At 40.5% G+C, this 19,140-nt stretch overlaps 1 protein-coding gene across 12 annotated transcripts in view; it reads left to right on the forward strand.

Annotated features, from left to right (window-relative positions):
• The window catches only part of fcho2 (FCH and mu domain containing endocytic adaptor 2), a 40,149-nt gene that overhangs the window by 2,069 nt on the left and 18,940 nt on the right, over positions 1-19,140 (forward strand). For all 12 annotated transcript variants that reach the window (XM_023422234.2, XM_023422237.2, XM_023422235.2 and 9 more), the window contains exons 2-8: positions 6,539-6,630; positions 10,084-10,158; positions 10,278-10,419; positions 11,632-11,784; positions 12,054-12,158; positions 13,192-13,290; positions 18,045-18,141. In XM_023422234.2, coding sequence (XP_023278002.1) covers positions 6,539-6,630; positions 10,084-10,158; positions 10,278-10,419; positions 11,632-11,784; positions 12,054-12,158; positions 13,192-13,290; positions 18,045-18,141 — 763 coding nt within the window. The remainder of the gene's footprint in view (positions 1-6,538; positions 6,631-10,083; positions 10,159-10,277; positions 10,420-11,631; positions 11,785-12,053; positions 12,159-13,191; positions 13,291-18,044; positions 18,142-19,140) is intronic.

Raw genomic sequence — 19,140 nt, forward strand, 5'->3', positions numbered from 1 at the left:
ACGTCTCATTTCCCTTTTTTTTCTGTGTGTTAAATGTGCATGAGTAGGTCTGCTCGCTGTGGATGAAAGCTTTCATAGCAAAAGTGCACCATGTGTCACTGTCCCCACTTGCACTTAAATGCCTCAGTCAGTGGCTTAGTATGGCAGCAGGTAGTACAACCAGAGACTAATGGTCTAGGTTCAGCCCTATATCTGTGATGAGTTTATGTTTAATGTGGAGTCTGTTTGCCTCAAGCCTGTCATGGGAAAATAAGATGGCAGTGTGATAAGCAAACAGTGTTGATAGAGCCAACAGCCCCAGGACGGCCGTCTTCTCCCTGGTGTCTGTATTGTATGTGTGTGTGTGGTCTAATAGGTTCTCACACAACTCACTGCACAAACTCCTGGTCAGACGTGTGAGGTGTAGCAATAACACAGCAAAGACTGAAGTAAGAAGAAGAGATGGTCAGTGTTTTATAATGACGCATTTCTCAACAGTCGGCCCCTTTCAACAACCAAGCCTCAAATACACAAACAGAGCCGCTGCCATATTGCTTTCCATCTTTGTCTTCGGAGGAAGGTCTTGCTGAGTTTGAGCCATGAGAACCAGTGATTCCTATAGTGTTCACAGAGGGTGAAAGGATTTTGGTCAACATTGACTTTTGGGTTTTGCTTGAAACTGAAATCCTGTCTGATGTTGGTTTGTTGTCATTTGCTTTTACCACCAGCTCTCATGAACTCCTATGTGTGGGTTCAGAGGTGGTTACATGACTCATAAGCCGTGAGACACTAACCTGTTCGGGGGTTTGTCCAGTACAACTGGATGTCACATCCCTCACTGTAAGTAATGGTCAAGCTCTTGTACACTTATGTTTATAGCACAAACAAAGCCCAGCCTGCACGTGTTGCTGTTGGACTGATGAGTTGCGACAGCTCAGTGCACCGCTCCCAGACCCCAGTGGTCACATGACTCAGGGCAGACACTCTGATGTCATCTTGTTGTCTACCCGCCCAGAGCTCTGGGGTCTACAGGCCACACCAGGCCACCGTTTACACTCTGTCTGGAGAGAGGGTCTCTTGTTTAGCTATACCCAAATTCCTCAGTGGAAGTGTTCAGAAGCTGACGAGTCATGTCAGCTGGCACACTCTTAATCCTTCTTAATATTTTTCCTTGGTCAGTTGCTGGTGGAAATTATTGAAAGTTAAACTTCCTAAAACGCATTTAACCAACGTATGATACATTTTGCACCATTATGTGATGAATGCATTACTATGTACACTACAGCACTTTAACTTTAACAGCCATGACAGACTTTGTTATTTCTGCTCACAATTTAATAGTAACAGGTTTGTTTTTGAAGTAGTCCCACTTTGCAGCCTGCATACCAATGTGTTTTAACACTGATGTAGGTCTTTACTAATTACACATGCTTCATGTGTAATTATTTTTTCTGCATGCTTCCAGCACATATTTAATGATTGCTATTTAGTGTAATTTCTTACACACGTGTAGTGAAACAGAAGAAAACATTTTTTCTGGGGCTGTCATGATATCAGATTTTCACTGCATGATTGTCGTGGCCAAAAATAAATTCACGAGAAAGGTATTTATTGTGATGTATATTGAAAATTCTTTAAAAAAAATCATTGCTATCACTCACATTCATCTTTTATTTTCTTTATTGGGTGTTTTTTTTTTGTCTTTTTTGGCAAATGAATCAGACTTGAATACAAGTGTAGGGAGGTGGAGAGAGTCTGCAACCTTAACTGTACAAAAAGAACAATTACACTGAAAGGATAGTGAAAAGGCAACCGGATGAACTGGTAAAAGATCAGCAAGGCCTAACATCTCCCATCAGGATATTATCATATGTCTGTTATTAACACCATATCAATATTTTATTTTTGTAAATACCACGGTTATCATCAATACCAGTATATTGTGACACCCTTACTGGGAAATCAGTGTTGTTTTCTGACCTTCTCTAACTTTCAATACATGCAGACAATCACACCTCTCTGTATAATACAACACAGTTTAACAGCCTCACAAATGACTTCTTTGAAAATGATTAATATAGTTTAATAATCATCACCTCTCTGAAACAGTTACACTTTCAAACTGAACTTTATAATTGTGTGTTGTATTGGACTGCTAGATGTAATACTGGCAGCTGAGTGTTAATCAGTCTCCTGAAAGTTTTTTGGTGACTCTCAAGCTTGGTTCATCTTAGTTATCCCTTGTTGTTAGAAGCAGGCACCAGGAGTCTCTCCATGTCATGGGTTGCATTACTGCCTGTCAGGCAATAAACACTTGATTCCCCACACACAGGATATTGAAGCTAGTATTGTACTCTAACAGAGAGAGAGTGAATTCCTGTCCTCCTCTGCCCAGCAGATGTTACATGATAAACTGCAGCACTGTGGTTTTGTTTAACTGTCCTTTAAGGTGGTATTTAAGATTAAGGGTGTCAGCAATGTAACAGTTTCTTTTGTGCGTTGATTTTATGGCGTAGTTGCACTGATGTTTTTGTGTGTGAAAACATAATAGAATTTATATTTTGGAAGCAGTGTGTGGTATGTTTTGCAGTCATGGCGCTCTATAACCCGTGGATTGAACAGAGCCATTTCATTATACCACTGCCTGTGTCTCATTCTCTGCTTATTGAAGTCTTTTATTGACAAAATAAACTGTGGCCTGATGAGAAATCTATGTGCTATATATATATATACATATATATATATATATGATGCATATGCTGATATGAGACTAGATAAGGTTTCCTCCACTCTTCCCTAACCCTAACTGACAGTTATTTCTGTTAGTGAATAATCTTTTGGTTATTTTCTTGAGTAAACCCAAAGTTATTCAGCTTTACTATCACACCATTCAAAGAAAATTTGATAATTTGAGAAGGTAAAGCTTGAAAAATGACTGAAAAATGATTAAGTTGATGATTGATTATACAGATGGCTGTTGATTCATTTTCAGTTGATTGACTAATCAACTTAAACTTGCAGCTCTGATGCCAGACTTGAAGTAGTGTTTGTGTGTAGTGTAGTTTTTGTGGTCTAAAAGGTTTATTTACAGTGAAGTGATTTTCAAAAATGTTCTTTTCCTCTAATGTTATCAGACGACAAACAGGCCGATCCAAATCCAGACTGAATTATCTATAAACTCTCCAGTAGGCGTATCAAAACATGACAGGAACAGGAATTATTAGAAATGAGAGGGCTGACTTGTCTTCAGGAAACAGGTGGCAGTATCAAAAGTCAAAGCTTTTTCACTCATGTTTAGCTGTTGTATAACTTCACTGAAGAGGTCCTTGAACCTTCAGCAGTACTCAGTCAGTGAGTTGTGTGTTTTTTTTTTTTTTTTTCCAGGAAAAGAACAGGCCGGATTCAGTCTAAATAACTAGTCTATAACCTGAAGCCTTAGTTTATTGCTGTATATTAAATTCTGCATTTAATAGTAAGTGAGGTTCCTGCTTTTTCCGTCTAACTGCTTATGAGTGAGACCACTCTTCCCAGCATGAGCTTTGGTTCACGTCCAACCGTGACGTCAGATGTCTAGTAGCTGGGCTGTTACCTACATTTCTTTTCTTTCTTTTCAGCCTAGAGCACACACAGACGCTGAGTCCCCTGTAGTCCGTGCATCACAGCCATAGTTCACGTTGGGGTCTGTTTCTGTGAGTGATGATATTGGCACAGACTGGATATTGGACTACTGGCACTATTCACTCTCTACCCTTTTTTTTTTTTTTTTTTTATGAACTCCAGCAGTCTGTGGGAAGCCGCCTCAAGCTCCACACTGTGCTATTGCTCAAACTAAGCGTGATTGACATGTGTGCTAACCTCTCAGGATGTTGTCCTCCCTCTGGGGTGGGGCAGAGGGTTAAAAAACCTCTCCATCTAAATCCAAGCATAATGAGTACTTCTGAATTTCACAATTGTGTGGTTGGAATATTAAACAGCCAGTACGAGGGCTTTCATCAATGAGTTTCCAGACGAGGACGTTGAGAAACTCTGGTATCACTTCTCCCTCCCGCTGTTGAAATGGATGTGGTTGCACGGCCCTAATTTAACTAATAGATGAATTAGAGATGTGTAATTAACTTATATAGCACATATATCAGGCGTGTTTAAAGTGACGTCTTTACATTCTTGGCTCTTGCTTTGTAAGGATAATTTTTTTTCCCTCAGAATCAATTCCAGTATTGTAACCTGGTGAAAAGTCAAAAACGCCCTGAGCTCTTTCCTGTGTTTGTTTTTTATTTTTCTTTGTATTCATTGATAACACATTCTTCATGAGTGTAGTTGTTGCGCAGAATGGACTTTCTTCCTGTTGCTGTTCTGCTCTGTTTGGAGCTGTGTGTGTGTGTGTGTGTGTGTGTGTGTGTGTGTGTGTGTGTGTGTTTTCACTCACTTTTGTCACTTCCCTGTTTTGTAGATTGATTGGCCGATTGTCAATGTTTCCCTTACTCTGTGTTTCTTATAGTTTAGGCAGTAGAGTGCAAGTATAATGTGGAGTAAGCGTTATGGTCTGTGTCTCACCTTCCTGTCTTGACATCTAATGCGTGCAGTAGTTTGCATGTCATGCTGTTTGCTGCAGGCGGGGTAACAATTAAACTTGTACTTTCTTTATGGTTATCTTGTTAAAACAGGAAACACATCTCAGTGGTCTGTTCACTGGGGTAAAATGTAGGCCAATCAGCTGTAGCCTAGAGAAAGATGCTTTTCTTTTAATGTCTATTTACTCTGTAAATATAGTCCTATTGTAACTAGCTCTGAGTTTTATTATGACACAAACTTCATGACCTTTCGTGTTTGTCAATGTGGAAAAACAAGGCTAAACCCCGTGTGCTAAAACTGTGCTGAAGTTGTAGCCTGTTGAAAACTACCAAACTGCTGACAGTGGATTGCTCCAGGAATCAGGAAATATCTGTGACAGTCACAAGAATGAGGATGAACTTCAGTGGAGGTGTTATCATATCAACTTTCCTCGTCCTCTTCATTTGACACTTTTAGGTAGGGGTAGTGTTTCAGTCCTAATAATAGATAATGATTAACAAAATGAAATTTTATTTGCCTAACAAGATGTTACAAGGCATCACAATCAAAACCATGAATTCACTGGTTATTGTTTTCTGATGGACAGTAGTTCTGTAAATCCGTTTTGTCAGATAATCTGCCTCCTAAAAAACAAGAGCACTTCCTTGCCACAAGGCATGATATGTATGTTTCCTCCCTCACTGAAGCAACAGCCTAATGGAGGCCGATGAGGAAGTAAAGTGAATCTTCTTTATCTTCTCTTCTCAGAAATGACTGAGAGACTTTGAATTGAAGCTGTATCAAGAATAAAGTGTCAACAGCAAAGTTTAGAGTGAAGGCCACCTACTGCTGCAGAGCACAGTGTTGCTGGCCTGACCTGTCAACTGTGCTAATGTAAACAAACAGCTTTTTAGGACCAAAGCTACTTTCAAAACTCCATCAAAGTCATTTTAGTAAACATCAACTGAAGTCTATCTAATGGTAAAGTTCATAAATGAAGTTTATTTTCTGATTCTGCAGGCGGTTTGTTTGATTGAGACAGAGTCTGTCATTATAGGGGATATAGCCTTACATACACTGGATATATGAGGGTGATACTTCTATCTATATTTGGCAGTTTGCATACATATGAGTGCGGCATGTCACAGTTGAAAGAATCCACTTGTCAGCACTTTCTACTGGACAAACTATGTAATGGTGACACTGTTTCTAAATTAAATGAAACCTTGTTTGGCATTTATATTCTGCAGTTACTGTCTGACACACTGATACCAATATATCTGCAATACGCCAATATAGATATAGCTGATATATTTTGTTCTATCTCTAATACTGGAGGTAACTCAGTAAGAGAGTAAGTTCCTCTTAGCAATTTTTCTTATTTGTTGTGACAATATCCTTTGAATTCATTGATATTATTTTTGCTTGTGATGCAATTAATGTTTTATTCATTATCTTATTTATTTCTCTCTCTATCCTGTTGACCATATAAACCATTTTTGAGTATTTTGAAAACGCAGTACTAAATGACCATCATTACTATTATTAATATTGTTATTATTAGTAGTAGTGTTATAGTGTATAGTTGTTATTTATGATAATCAAACATTTTCTTTAACCCAAACCTGTAGGTTTTCTTTCATATGAATTATTCAGAGGTTTGTTTGCATTTTTAAAGCATCAGTGCAACTGGAGACTGTTACTCAGTGGCATGGTGACGGCAACACAGACCGCCAGTTGTCTGACTATCTTACTTTATATACTCTAGCCTTTAACCAACCTACTGTCGTTTTAAATATATTCAACATTCATCCCGCTCAGACATGGCCAGGATGTGTATGGTTGACCAAAGGCTGCTGCAGATGCAGCTTGAAGCTGTGCAGACAATGAGAATGCTGCTTGTAGGAAAAGTCTTAATGGTAATGTGTGATCCATAACTGAGTTTATTCGACATGGTTCCTGTTCTGCTGTCTGATCTATCTGTACTCTTTATGTCTCTGAAATACAGGGGGAAAAAAATAATGGCTTTGATGTGCTCTACCATAACATGAAGCATGGTCAAATTTCCTCCAAGGAGCTGACAGACTTCATCAGAGAAAGGTAAGACCCAGTGGTGGCACACACATCAGTTTAGTCTTATTCTGAAGAGGTTAACAACAAGTTAATCTAGTACATACAGCACATCACTCATTAACTTTTTAATAATGTGTCTAGTTCTTCAGTACGTGTCTTTCCTTTCTTGTGGTTTTCTTGGCATTTCCACGTCGACACCTGCAGCTCCTGTTCCTTGTATTGTTCTTGTAACAACAACCAAAGGCTTAGCTGAGACTGATACTGACATAGACTTTACACTTAATTGCTACTGATCTCGAGACGTCCAGGTTCGTTCTAACTAGGGCTGGAACCAATTTTTTCATTAGCAATTAATCTCTCTGTTATTTGAACAACTCATTAATGGTTTTGTTTATTAAATGTGTCAAAATGCCTAAAGCAACTTCCCAGAATCCAAGGTGACGTGGGAAAATGTCTTAAAAGTCCAAAACCCAAAGACATTTAGTTTACTATGATATATGACAAAGAAAAGCAGCAAATTGTCACATTAGAAAAGCCTAAAGTACATAATGTAGTTTTTTTTAGTGTATCAAACTAAAATATTTAATAAGGGCAACATCATGACTAGGTAAATCAGTGTGTATGTTGTGCAAACTTAACCTCTTTGTCGAAGGAGCTTAAACTTGGCACAACCTGTAACCTGGTATTATGTTACACACCTTCAGTGTCAACAGCTTGATAATACCATAATGATAGCTTCTTTTCAAATTCTTGGCCTCACTGAGGTAGAGGTGTGTGTTCATGACCTACTGCATGATAGATGGTCTACCACTGGAATTCAACTGTGGATTCCACTGTCGACCTGACTTTGAGGGATGCACTCAGTCGGATTTGACGTCCTGGGTCAGCTGTGTTTATTTAAAGATGTTGGGAAAATCTGCTTCTTTCCATTATGTTAATTAAGTTTTACTTTTCGGGAAAAGATTTATGAATAAATAATGAAGTCACGTAATGTGGCTAATATTGATACTGTGATTGGATCAACCATTTTAAACTCATTTTGTTAGAATAAATCATCATTAAGCTTTTAACTTTGCTGAAACATAAACTCTCCTTGCAGCCTGCAGAGATGTGGTTGTTTGTACTATACAAATGAATCAGTGCAACACTGACCAGGAGACAGAAGGTCAAGTGAAGATTAAGTATCATAACTCTGTTGTGGCAGCTTCCAGACTGACCTTGCCTCTTGAGTTCACAGACCGAGTGATGTTTCATGGTCGTTCCCATTTGAAAAGCAGCACTATGGCTCCCTCTGCTGGGGGAAACAGCACTGTTCACTGTGTTAATGTCTTTCCAGGATATTTGCCCTAATGTCATTCACTGCGCAGGTCCCTAAAAGCATTTTAAGGCTAAGACTATATAAGCAATCTTCCAGAGACAAACACACATTCCTAAAATCTATAGCAGCTGTTTTTTACCAACACTGAGAGACAAAAAAAACACCTGCACCCTGCTTCTCATTCTCAGGTCCTATTTTATTCTAAGTGGATATGATTGACATTTCAATCATTCAAGTGCCAGAGACTATATATCGAAATAATCTGAATTCCAGGTTCATGTATTAGCTTTTTGGGACTCGCTCAACTGCATCTCACACAATTGTCATAAAATGCTGCAGTTAGTATACAGAAAAATCAACGTACTTCACCACTTTATACTAACAGTAAATAATACAATACACGTGCCACTGCCAATTAAACTTCACAAAGACACATCAGCGTGTTTCTCCTAAGATTTATTACTTATTTTTTGTTTTCCAAGATCTTTCTGGAGCTGCCTCAGCACCACCCATAATAAATTTCAGTTTTTCCGTCCGTAAGCAGCACCACCATTTCTTTGTTCTTGTTTATTGCATTGTGGCAGATTAGTGATTATCAACAACACACTCAAAAATTTACTGTATTTTACACACTTTTTTGAATGTGAACACACTACATACTCAAACTCTGCCTAGATTAGTATGTAATAAGAATTTGGGACACGACTTCAGTCTTCCTCAGCAGACAGAGTGTGATCAGTTGTCATGGAGATGGCTCAGTTGTCTTAATTTATTTCATTAAGATTTAAAAAACAAAAATTTCCAAGGTCAAGAATTTACCCTCAAAACCATCTGTGGTCAACGGTTTGATTGACAAAAACAGTGTCATTGCTCACACAGAATGAAAGCCAAACTAAGAATATCTTAGTGCACAGATTTAGAATGAGACTAGAATCAGCCTCAAGTTGCATTTGGGAAACGGAGTTCAGGCCTGAATATTATGTGGCCCTCCAGTAACTAGCATAAACTACAATGTCCAACATACAAGAGCATTAACGGGAAAACAATACTTAGAAAAGAACTCAGAGTTGACTTAGAGAAGAAGTGTCTAAATATGAAGTCAAAAGGTACATGTGACTAATATAGCTGTGAAGCATTATAAATTTCTGTGTAAGATCTGTGTGCGTCTCTTGTGCATAACGCAACATGTAAACTTTAAACTGCTTTCATAAGTCCTGGTTTAGAAGTATAAACACCAGGTTTTTAAATGGTTATTATTGTTTATTTGTCAGCAGGATTACGCAAAAAGTACTGAACTGATTTGGGGGATGAGGGATGGGGCATGGACCAGCAAAGAACCCATTAAATTTTGGGCCAGATCCGGATCATTAACTAGGAATTAAAAAATCTTTTCTCTGAAGTCTGGTGAATGTTGTTTGACACTGGCTTTGGCGGATGTCTGTGCTCTCTGAATGCCCCTCTAGTTCTGGAAGTATTTACAACATGATAAAGTATAAAAATGAAAACTGCCATTCTGGGCTCGCAAAGATGTGGAAGTGGGAATGCAGCCCACAGTGCAATACTAGCTTGTGCCATCTTCTGTGTTGTTGCTGTGCTGTGTGTGAGTTTCCCTCTTCTTCCATGGGACATTTGTGTTTGTGTGTGTGTGTGTGTGAACCTGTGTGTGTGTCTGTGTGTGTGTGTGTGTGTGTGTGTGTGTCCTGTTTCCCCCTGGCTGACCTTCTTGCTGTGATGTGACTGCAGAGAGAGGCTGGCAAAATGAGACATGCATAATTCAGGCTTGCAGTATAACACTGCTGCAGTTTTTTTTTTTTTATTCCTGTCACTTTGCTGCAGAAAGAAGAAATAAAAAGGAAAATTGGGAGAAGCAGGGTTTCAAACACTAACTTTCATACCCTGTCAGCTTCAACATGGAGTTTATGAACGAATCACAAGCCAAACCACACTTATTTGGCCACACACTGTGCATGTGGTCAAACATTTATGTTGCAAGCTCTAAGTGGGTGTTTCTGGCTGGGATCTGCAGTTGTTCAGTGGCATGGCCCCTGTGAGCCATAGCCTAGTTGAAAATACTTCAGAAAACTTTATCATACTATACAATGCAGTTTTAATTTAATGATTTAATGATGTCTGTGTGTGTTGTGCTTTTCACTCTGTCCTAGGAGTGCTATTGAAGAGGCCTATGCCAGGTCAATGACCAAACTTGCCAAGTCAGCTGGCAACTTTTCTCAGCTTGGGTGAGTCTAAACATCTGTCTTAATTTTTTTTTTTTTTAAATGAAAGACCAGTGTGAATTTAATGGAAGAAGGTCTGGCCGTGTCCTAACCTCTGAGGTGTCTGTCATCCTTCATCCCAGGACGTTTGCTCCGGTCTGGGATGTGTTCAAGAGCTCGACAGAGAAGCTGGCCAGCTGTCACATGGAGCTAGTGAGGAAACTACAGGAGCTTATAAAAGAGGTTCAGAAGTACGTGGAGGAGCAGGCCAAAGCACACAAAAAGGTACAGAGATGGAGAATAAAGGAAGCTGTGGCATTCAGATGGATCAAATTACGATACTTTTGTGATGTGTTTTGGTACCAATACAGTTTTTTTTTTTGTTTTTTTTTACAAAAATGTACAAAACCCCTTTTTTCTAATTAAAAAAAAGAAGCTGAGTTACTCAAATTTTAAATACAAGAAGTGTAAAAAAAACAACTGAAGTGTTAAATCAGAAACAAGTTCAAATTATAGCAAGCATTTATGCCAGTTTTTGCCTCTTGGTGGCTTGGACACATTTAGATTTATCCTCCGATCGTCACAAGTAGCTTGCTGCTCCACTGTTGCCACACAGGCATCACATGGTTGTCTTCACCCGATTGTCATCTATTTTTTTTTTTTACATATTTCCACAAGAAATATACAATATTTCAGTTAATCCCAGCATGAGAAAATGTTGTGTGTAGTGTAATTCCATGGCGCTTTTCCTTCTACACCTCACTCCTCCATGTCTCCTCCCCACTGAGACACACCATCAGCTCATATCTCATGCATGAAGCCACAGAACACAAAGTAAAATAGAAGCTTGGAATTAGCGTTTGAGTTCTGTTTGTGCTTTCAGCATGACAAAGTGGCTGTTACAGTTTCTCTCTGTCTCGTCCCTGCACGCGCTGCTCCTCTCTGCTTTGTGTTTCTTGGCTAAGTTGCAGACACAATGTACAGTGTAGTTAAGCAGAGCAAATAATAAAAAGTAAACACCCATCTTGGAGTGGGTGCTCATCATTTGTACATTATTTAGGGTTTTGCCAGTTTAGTTTTCTTCTGCTTACATCAGTGCTGTTTACATTAGATCATGACTGTGTGTTATAAGTCTTTACCCCTTCCTGTTCAAGTTGATATGAAGAGCTATAAGAATGGGACAAATGCAGTCTGTTCAGTTGGATCCATTTTTAATAGCTGCTGCATAGCTTTAATCACTTCCTGCTGCAGTGTGCAACAGTTCTGTGTCACATGCTGGAGAGTTGAACTGAGGAAGTGAAATAGTGTTTTACTTGAGCACTGAAGAACCACTGTGTTTTATTTTTCCAAACTCACATAATAAACAAGGGTATTCCAGGACAAGTGTTGACTGTGTATTATGCTAAGTTGAATCTATAGAGCAATGGGTGACACTTGCACTTATTATTTAGCCTGTTGTTGGCTGAGTAACTGTACGTGACGTTTGTGTGTTGTCAGACAAAAGAAGAGGTGGCGTCCACCCTGGAGGCCGTCCAGAACATCCAGACCACATCTCAGGCCCTGCAGAAGTCCAAGGAGATCTACAATGCCAAAACTGTGGAGCAGGAGCGCCTCCGCAAAGAGGGGGCCACCCAGAGAGATGTGGACAAGGTGGGAGGTCACACTCGCATGTACATGCACACACACACACGCCCACGCCCACGCCCACATAATCATGGTATGCTATTAAGGCATGATGAAGTGCCTTAACACTCCAGTCTTCACAGAAACCTTAACCCCAAAGAGCCTCTTGCTTTCAAATGTGAATAGGAGTTTGGTTTCCTTTGCTGATTTGTCAGTTGATCTGGAAAAACAGAGGCCCATTGTCTACAGTATACACACTGATGATAGCCATTTATCTGTCTGTTTGTACTTTGCAGGCTGGAGTGAAAGCCAAAAAAGCCACAGAGACCTACAAGTCATATGTGGAGAAGTACGCCACAGCGAAGTCAGAGTTTGAACAGAAGATGGCAGAAACTGCACAGGTATTGTGATAACTGAATTTCCGTGTGCTGCGTGCTGTGCTCACAAACTCTGTCTGTTGTCAGTCGCTGTGGTATGCAACACTTTTCTTGTGTAACATGTCAGTCTCGTGTGTGTGTGTGTGTGTGTGTGTGTGTGTGTTCCACGTTTCATGCCCTGTATCATCTCCAGATTGTGTTTTTTCCTCTGCAATGGAATCATTGTGGAAACCTTTGATTGGATCCATCTGAAGGGCTGATTAGATAAACTCCAAATTAAAATCAGATCAGCAGATTTTGGCCTCCATATCCTCCTGCACCGCAGCAGCTCCGCCACCAGAAATGGTTCCAGTTAGGCCCCGGCATTTTTGTTTTTTTCCCCCTGGGAGAAAGCGGCATTGCAGCTTTGCTTCCCCCAGGATCACAGTCTACAGCTCATCTCAAACTCGGCACATGTGGACATGCGTTATAAACACTGAACACATGTGCTCTCTGACATCACTGGGGCTCCTACATGTGTGCACTCTTTTGTCTGGTGGTGGGTGGGTGTGTCTGTGTGTGAGCGTCTGCTGGCTCTTATTGTGGTGAATGACAGAAGCACGTCTCTGTAGTGTAGATGCAGCAGTGAGTGGCTCTTTGTGGTAAGAAAGGCTCCTCTCCCTCCACACTGTGATTTTCCAGTTTCTGATTATTTATGCTCATTCTCCTTGGGTTACCCCCAAAAGCCCAGGAAATAACTACTAGCGTTTAAGGCCGTGATCTACCACATACTACTGCTTAGAGCCAGAAATGAAATGAACAGAATAATTGTGTGAGAAGCAATATGTGTGTGAGCGCCATAGACCACCCAAACAGACACACAGGAAGCAGCAGGGTCAAAACAAGGAAGTGAAGTTTCCTTGGCTGCTGCATTTTCATCCTTAACTTATTTTTGTTTTCATGCCTGTTTATAATGACACCGTGAGGCTGTGATGCAGATTTGTGAGTATGCAGTTAATTTGAGTGGGTGATTTGTTGCATCGTTGTGCCATGACGGCCCTTCGCCTCTGTGTTACAGAAATTCCAAGACATTGAAGAAAGCCACATTCTCCACATGAAGGAGATCATTCAGTCATACTCACAGTCTGTTGATGAAACGCACATTCAAATAGGAGAGGTGAGTATACACACACACACACATATGCACACATGCGCACATACATACACTCTGACATTCCTGTGGGTGGAGTAGATGTCTTGTTGACGTGAGGCTGTGCTCATTGGGTTCACTGTGTGTCATATCAATTAGTGTCGTCTTTGATCTCACTAATCATTTAACTGAGAAGCAGGAAATGGTCCATTCAGCCTTTTATGCCAAGCAATTAAAAACTGATCAAAACTCCCTCTCAGCCTATCTAAAACACCTCCACAAGTCCAAACATTTGCCAAATGCTGTGTCTGAAAGCTAGAAGTGCTGCATGGGCCCGTTTGTTTCTGGAAGAGTGTGTTTAGGTTTTAGAGAATGGCAGCAGGTCTGATCAACTCCAATTGTGAAGGCTTTCAAACATCGTTCACAAGTATATTAATCAGTATTTAACCTGAAACACAGATTTCTTTTCATTTATTTATTCAGCAATCATACTTACCAGTGCCACACAGAATAACTCAGGACTGACTACAATCTGCTGCTCTGCTCTCATTAATCTGTGGCTGCTCTGTGCGAAAGCAGTTGCTGCAGTTCCCTCATCGTCCACAGAGGGCGACGCAGCTCCACCGTGAGAGCGTCTCTCTCCAGCCTGCAGCTCGTGCGGCAAGTTGGAAAGAATGTGGAGCGACAGGCTACCGCAGGTTATTCAGTCTCACAGTTCCTGCTTCTGAGCAGGAGATGTGCAGTGCTGCTGCCTGTTGCTGAGCCAAATTAAAATACTGTTTGAAGACAAGTGGCCCGTCGTTCCAGCCAATCCAGAAAGTCAGAATCAGTCTAAGAAGTTGTGATTTTGGTGATAAGTAGTCTTCACTCCAAGTTGTGAGGGAGTTTGGGAATAACATTATAACATAAGGGTGAGGCAGGATGACAGAGAGGAGGGTGAAGGAGACTGGGATTAACTCTGCAACATTGTGAGAAGTCACTAAACCCGCAGGCTGAAAAGCAAACAGACAAAAACATACATGTGCATCTTTTTATATTTAAAATATCTAATGTTATGAGAGCTGTTTCAGTTAGACACACACACACACACACACACACACACACATAACACAGAGAAGATATGAATCCCTGTGTACTTTGGAGTAATTTTATCGACTTGTGTTACATTTCATTTCAGTCTCTTTCTCTGAGCAAGAAACTGTATGAATATTAACTTTAAGTTATTGTTCTTGCTGTTCTAACTGATGTATTTCTTCAGTTATACTGAATATACTTAAATTATAATTTTAATGTCACAGGATCTATGTTATAATATTTAACAAGTGGCCAAACAGTTATAAAAACTTTCAGTCATAGTTCAAGAGTCAAGATTTAAGGAATCATTTCTCACCTAGTTAAATATATTTTCAGGATGTGCAGTAAAATGTGGGGGGCGGCATACCTAAGAGGATGTGCTAAAAGGCTAATGTGCACCAATAATAATTAGAATAAAAGTAATAATAAAGGATTATAAAAGCTATGTTAATGTCAAAGTTTGAATTTCAAAATGTATATTTGAAAGTGCAACAAGTCCCACTATCACAGAAAAGTTTTAAAACTACCTAGACGTGGTCCAGTCTGGTGCTGCATACAAGAGAGTGAAGAATTACAACACTGTTATGACCACAGCAGAGTAACAGCCAGCTAAAGCAAAACCTCTCTCAGTCATTCAGTGAGTGAATATGATGTGTGTGCGAAGGGAGTGCATATAGTGTGTGTTTATATATATATATATATATATATATATATATATATATATATATATATATATAGTGTATAGTGGATAAAGTTGTTTGAGTGGGGAAAAAACAACTCGATAGTACATAAGACAATCAAAGATGTTGTAGAATGATCTTAAAGTTAGTCATAGTAAATCTATGGCCAATAAAGCAAAAATCAATATTTTTTCACATCAATACATATCTATGACTCAGAGGGAGGCAATCAAACTAAAAAAGGAACACTGTAAAATTGTGCCAAGATACTGTGATGATGGATGATGAAGATGTTGCAGATTTGACTTCTTTGACAATGTTATTAGTAGTACCGCAAGTTAGCAAGTTTTTCATTTATATTTGATGTTTGAATCACTTAAAATGTAGATATTACTTTCCCTGTAGACATTATAAAATTCGTTTTTTTGGGAAGTTGGTGGCGCATCATGTCCTTGTCGCTGCATTAGTGACTTCTACTGCATGGTTGGAGATGCCTGCAAACAGATTTGCACATCTGGGGTGGGGTAGCATGAATCTCTGCGTGCCGTAAATCCCTTTAGTTATGTTCCTTGCTGGCAGGTGAACAGGAATGGCTGGTGGGTCCTTGTTTGTCAGTTTATCAGACAACACATGTCTGTTAGCAGCCACATCAGGCCAACAGTGGGGTTAGCAGTGACTTTGACAGTTGTGCAAACAACAAAACAACAACTTCAACAAAAGTGTTGTTTTTGTCTTCTACGTAGCTCCTCCAACAGTCGAACCCAGTGTTGGAGCTGCTGTCAGTCCAGGGACATTAAACTACCAGAGACAAGAGACTTTCAGGGATGTTCAGTGAGTGAAACCTGAGCAAAGGGCACCTGTAACTGAAAGAGTCACTAAAATCAAGAAGTATCAATGTCAAGCTTGCAGACAAGGCTCAGCCATTACCAGCTCAGTGGGCATGAGGGATAAGGGTGATAGAACGAAGGGATGAGAGGGAAAAAGTGAGTGTGTAAAGAAAGAAAAATACCATATATAGTTATATTAAGTGTCTATTTGAGCTGAGAGAAGTGCAGAATGTTGTTCACTGTGCAGAGGGCTTTAAACTCACATAAGGGCAGGTGTGTCTGTCAGTGTGCGTGCTGTGTTTGTTTTTTTAAGTAAGCATTTGTGTGTGAGTGAGGATCCCTTGAAGGCAGATGCATGTTTCGAGCATGTGGGCGAAAGAGGTCTCCGCAGTACGAGGTCTGAGTGTGTCTGAGTGTGTGTGTGTTTGTGTCTGTGAGAGAGAGAGAGGCGAGCAGGGCATGCAGGTTGATGACATTAGTGCCCCCCCAACATGGCAGCAGCACCTGACAGATCGCGTGTGCTGCAGTGAGCATACTTCCTCACCGCGGCAACCTCCCTGCTGCCCCCCGACTCACCCGCATCACCCTCCCCCCCCAACATCCTCTCCTGCCAGGGCACAGAAGGCTAATGCACTCCACCTCGCTACAGGGGCCTGGGGGGGCAGACACATATGTGTGCGTATGCGTGTGTGTTTGTTTGATAGTGGAGCCCGCTCTGCGCTCACAGTATCACGCACATCTAAATGGTTTGGTGAGACGGCACAGTCAAGCACCGCTCTTCATCCCCATGCCTATACATCGCTTTCACTTCCCCATCAGTAAACACACAAGCACACATGCACATCCAAAACAAACAAGCAAACAAACACTATCCTTCCTCTGATACAGCCCAAAGGGCAGACCACAGTGCCAACAACAATGATTCAACCTGACACTATAGAGTGACAGTAAAGTACAGTATGTCTCCACAGGCCGAATACAAAATAAATGTTATAAATATCAACTAAAGGCGAGGCAGTGGAGGTTACAGGGAGAGTGCAGCAGGCTGCGTTTGTCTCTCGTCCTGTGCATCACACAAAAAAATCTCCTGACTTAATTGACAGTTTGAAAGTCAAAAGCGCAGAACAATAAGTTTAATGTTGGCTCACTGAACACTGACTTACCTGCATTTCACCCAACAAGGGTTTGACAGTTAACATATTTATCTATTACAATGAGAAATATTCAGTGCAGTAAATTATATTATAGTGTCGCAAAAAAGCAAATATATTGATGTGTACAGTAAAGACTAATACAAGTGGAAAAACACTTCCTGACTGCAGTAGATGGCTGTTTAACTTTACCTAAAAGCAACATAATCAATCAAAAAAGGCTCCTCCAGCTTAAAAGATTTCACATACAGCAGCTTTAAATTGTCCATAAACACAGCATACACCGAATGCAGCTGACCAGATACAGGCCTGCGCGTGTGATAATACATTTAAAACATTTTATTGGAGTTACAGAACCAAAAAAACTACCAACAAGCTGTGCGCGATGAGCAGTGATCACCTGAGGAAAGAAGTCAATAGCTCAGTTGGAAGTGAACAGAATGAAAGTGTCTCATTCTTCAGTCAGGTTCAGAGCACTGGAAAACCACACTGCAATATTTATTCAGTGTTGTTCCATATTTGAAGGTGAAGTTGGATGTGGCTGCACTGACAGCACTTAGATATGTAGTTTATCTGACTTTTGTTTAGTGAGGCGACTGGCGATCATTACATTTACAAAAAATGTTCTTTTTTTTTTTTTTTATTGGTGTATTGATTGCCAATTTACTGAGTCAATACTAAGGCCGGGTGTCGAACTATACTTTTATGGTTTGATACTATTGCCGTGTCAGTCTTTACCTAAGGAGAAAATGAGTAAATCAGCGTCAGTGAGCCAATAAGCTGTTTATTTACACAAACATGTTCAAGTGTGTAAAGAGACCAGGCTCAAAAATAAAATAAAATTTCGTACAGTAATGAGTATCGTAATTTTCTTCTTGTTAAAATGGATTTATTCAGGAATTGGTGTCAGTACGGATATTGAAGATTTTTGAATGATACACAGCCCTGGTCAATTCCTAACCCCAATACTAAAAAACGGTGCTGCAGTTGAACTTGTTCACCCATATTTACCTGTCAGTCAACATGATTTGTTCTTTTTGATTTTACAGCTCCATAATGAATTTGTGAGGAACATTGAAAACACCTCAGTGGAGAGTTTAATACAGAAACTGGCTGAGAGCAAAGGAACGGGAAAGGAGAGACCAGGTAAGTCACTACAGTGCGTGTGTGTGTGTGCGTGTGTGTGTGCTTCATTCTAATAATCAGTGTTGGTCAGTGCTTGCGTTGTGTGTAAATAAATCGGTCCTCTGCCTGTTCCTGCCTTGTGGGGATGGGAGGGGTGTATAGAGAGGGGCAATTAGAAGTAGGAGAGGGCCATCAGAGTCAATCATAGTAATCTGCTGTAAAGGTAGGCAGGCTTGGCATTCCAGTAAGCATGTGACACACAGGGGGCTTTGCTGTGCTCGCAGACTAAGCAGGCAGAACCAACCTTTTGAGGAGGTCAGAGCTCAACAATGACTCTTGTGTAAACTTTGCCATGCCACAATAATCAAGGGAATACTCCTCAGACTCCTTTGGCTCTACCGCCCTCACCTCCCTCTTTCTTCACACACACACACACACACACACACACACACACACACACACACACACACACACAGCTCATTCAACCATAGTTAGTGACTTACTCTTGCAGTTAGTGGAGTAGCTCTGAAGCTTGGTTTTTTTTTTTTTTAAGCAATCAGCTGTTAATTAGTCTTTGAAATTTGCATGTGAACAGTTTAAACACCAATCACTTCCCCAGTCCCTGTACTTGTACTACATTACGTCAGGTCACAGGCACAAAGGCTTCACCTCTGCTGTGTTTGTGTGTACACACATGGTGACCCCTGTGTCCAGACGCTGCGTCCGAGGAGTGGTGGCCTTCATTTGTTTGGACAGCAGAATTAATTGAGGCTAAAAAACGGTCAAAAAATTCCTCTTGTATCAAGCTGTTCATTAGGGATTGCACAGCAGCCCCGGGCCTGTCAGAAAAATAACCTGTCTGTCCCCTGATTAAATAGCTGAACGGATGGCCGGTCCAGTGCCTTTAGAGAGAGAGAGGTTGAATAAACTTTCTATTGCGGAAACAATCCCAAAGTGACACACTGCGAGGCAGGGGGGTTCGGAGTGTTCAACGATATCCAGCTGAGCTGTCAACTGGCG

Source organism: Seriola lalandi, unplaced genomic scaffold (genome assembly GCF_002814215.2).
Source record: "Seriola lalandi dorsalis isolate HSWRI2012SDOR001 ecotype SW California unplaced genomic scaffold, Sedor1 jcf7180002054680, whole genome shotgun sequence".
In the NCBI taxonomy this organism is placed as follows: Eukaryota; Metazoa; Chordata; class Actinopteri; order Carangiformes; family Carangidae; genus Seriola; species Seriola lalandi.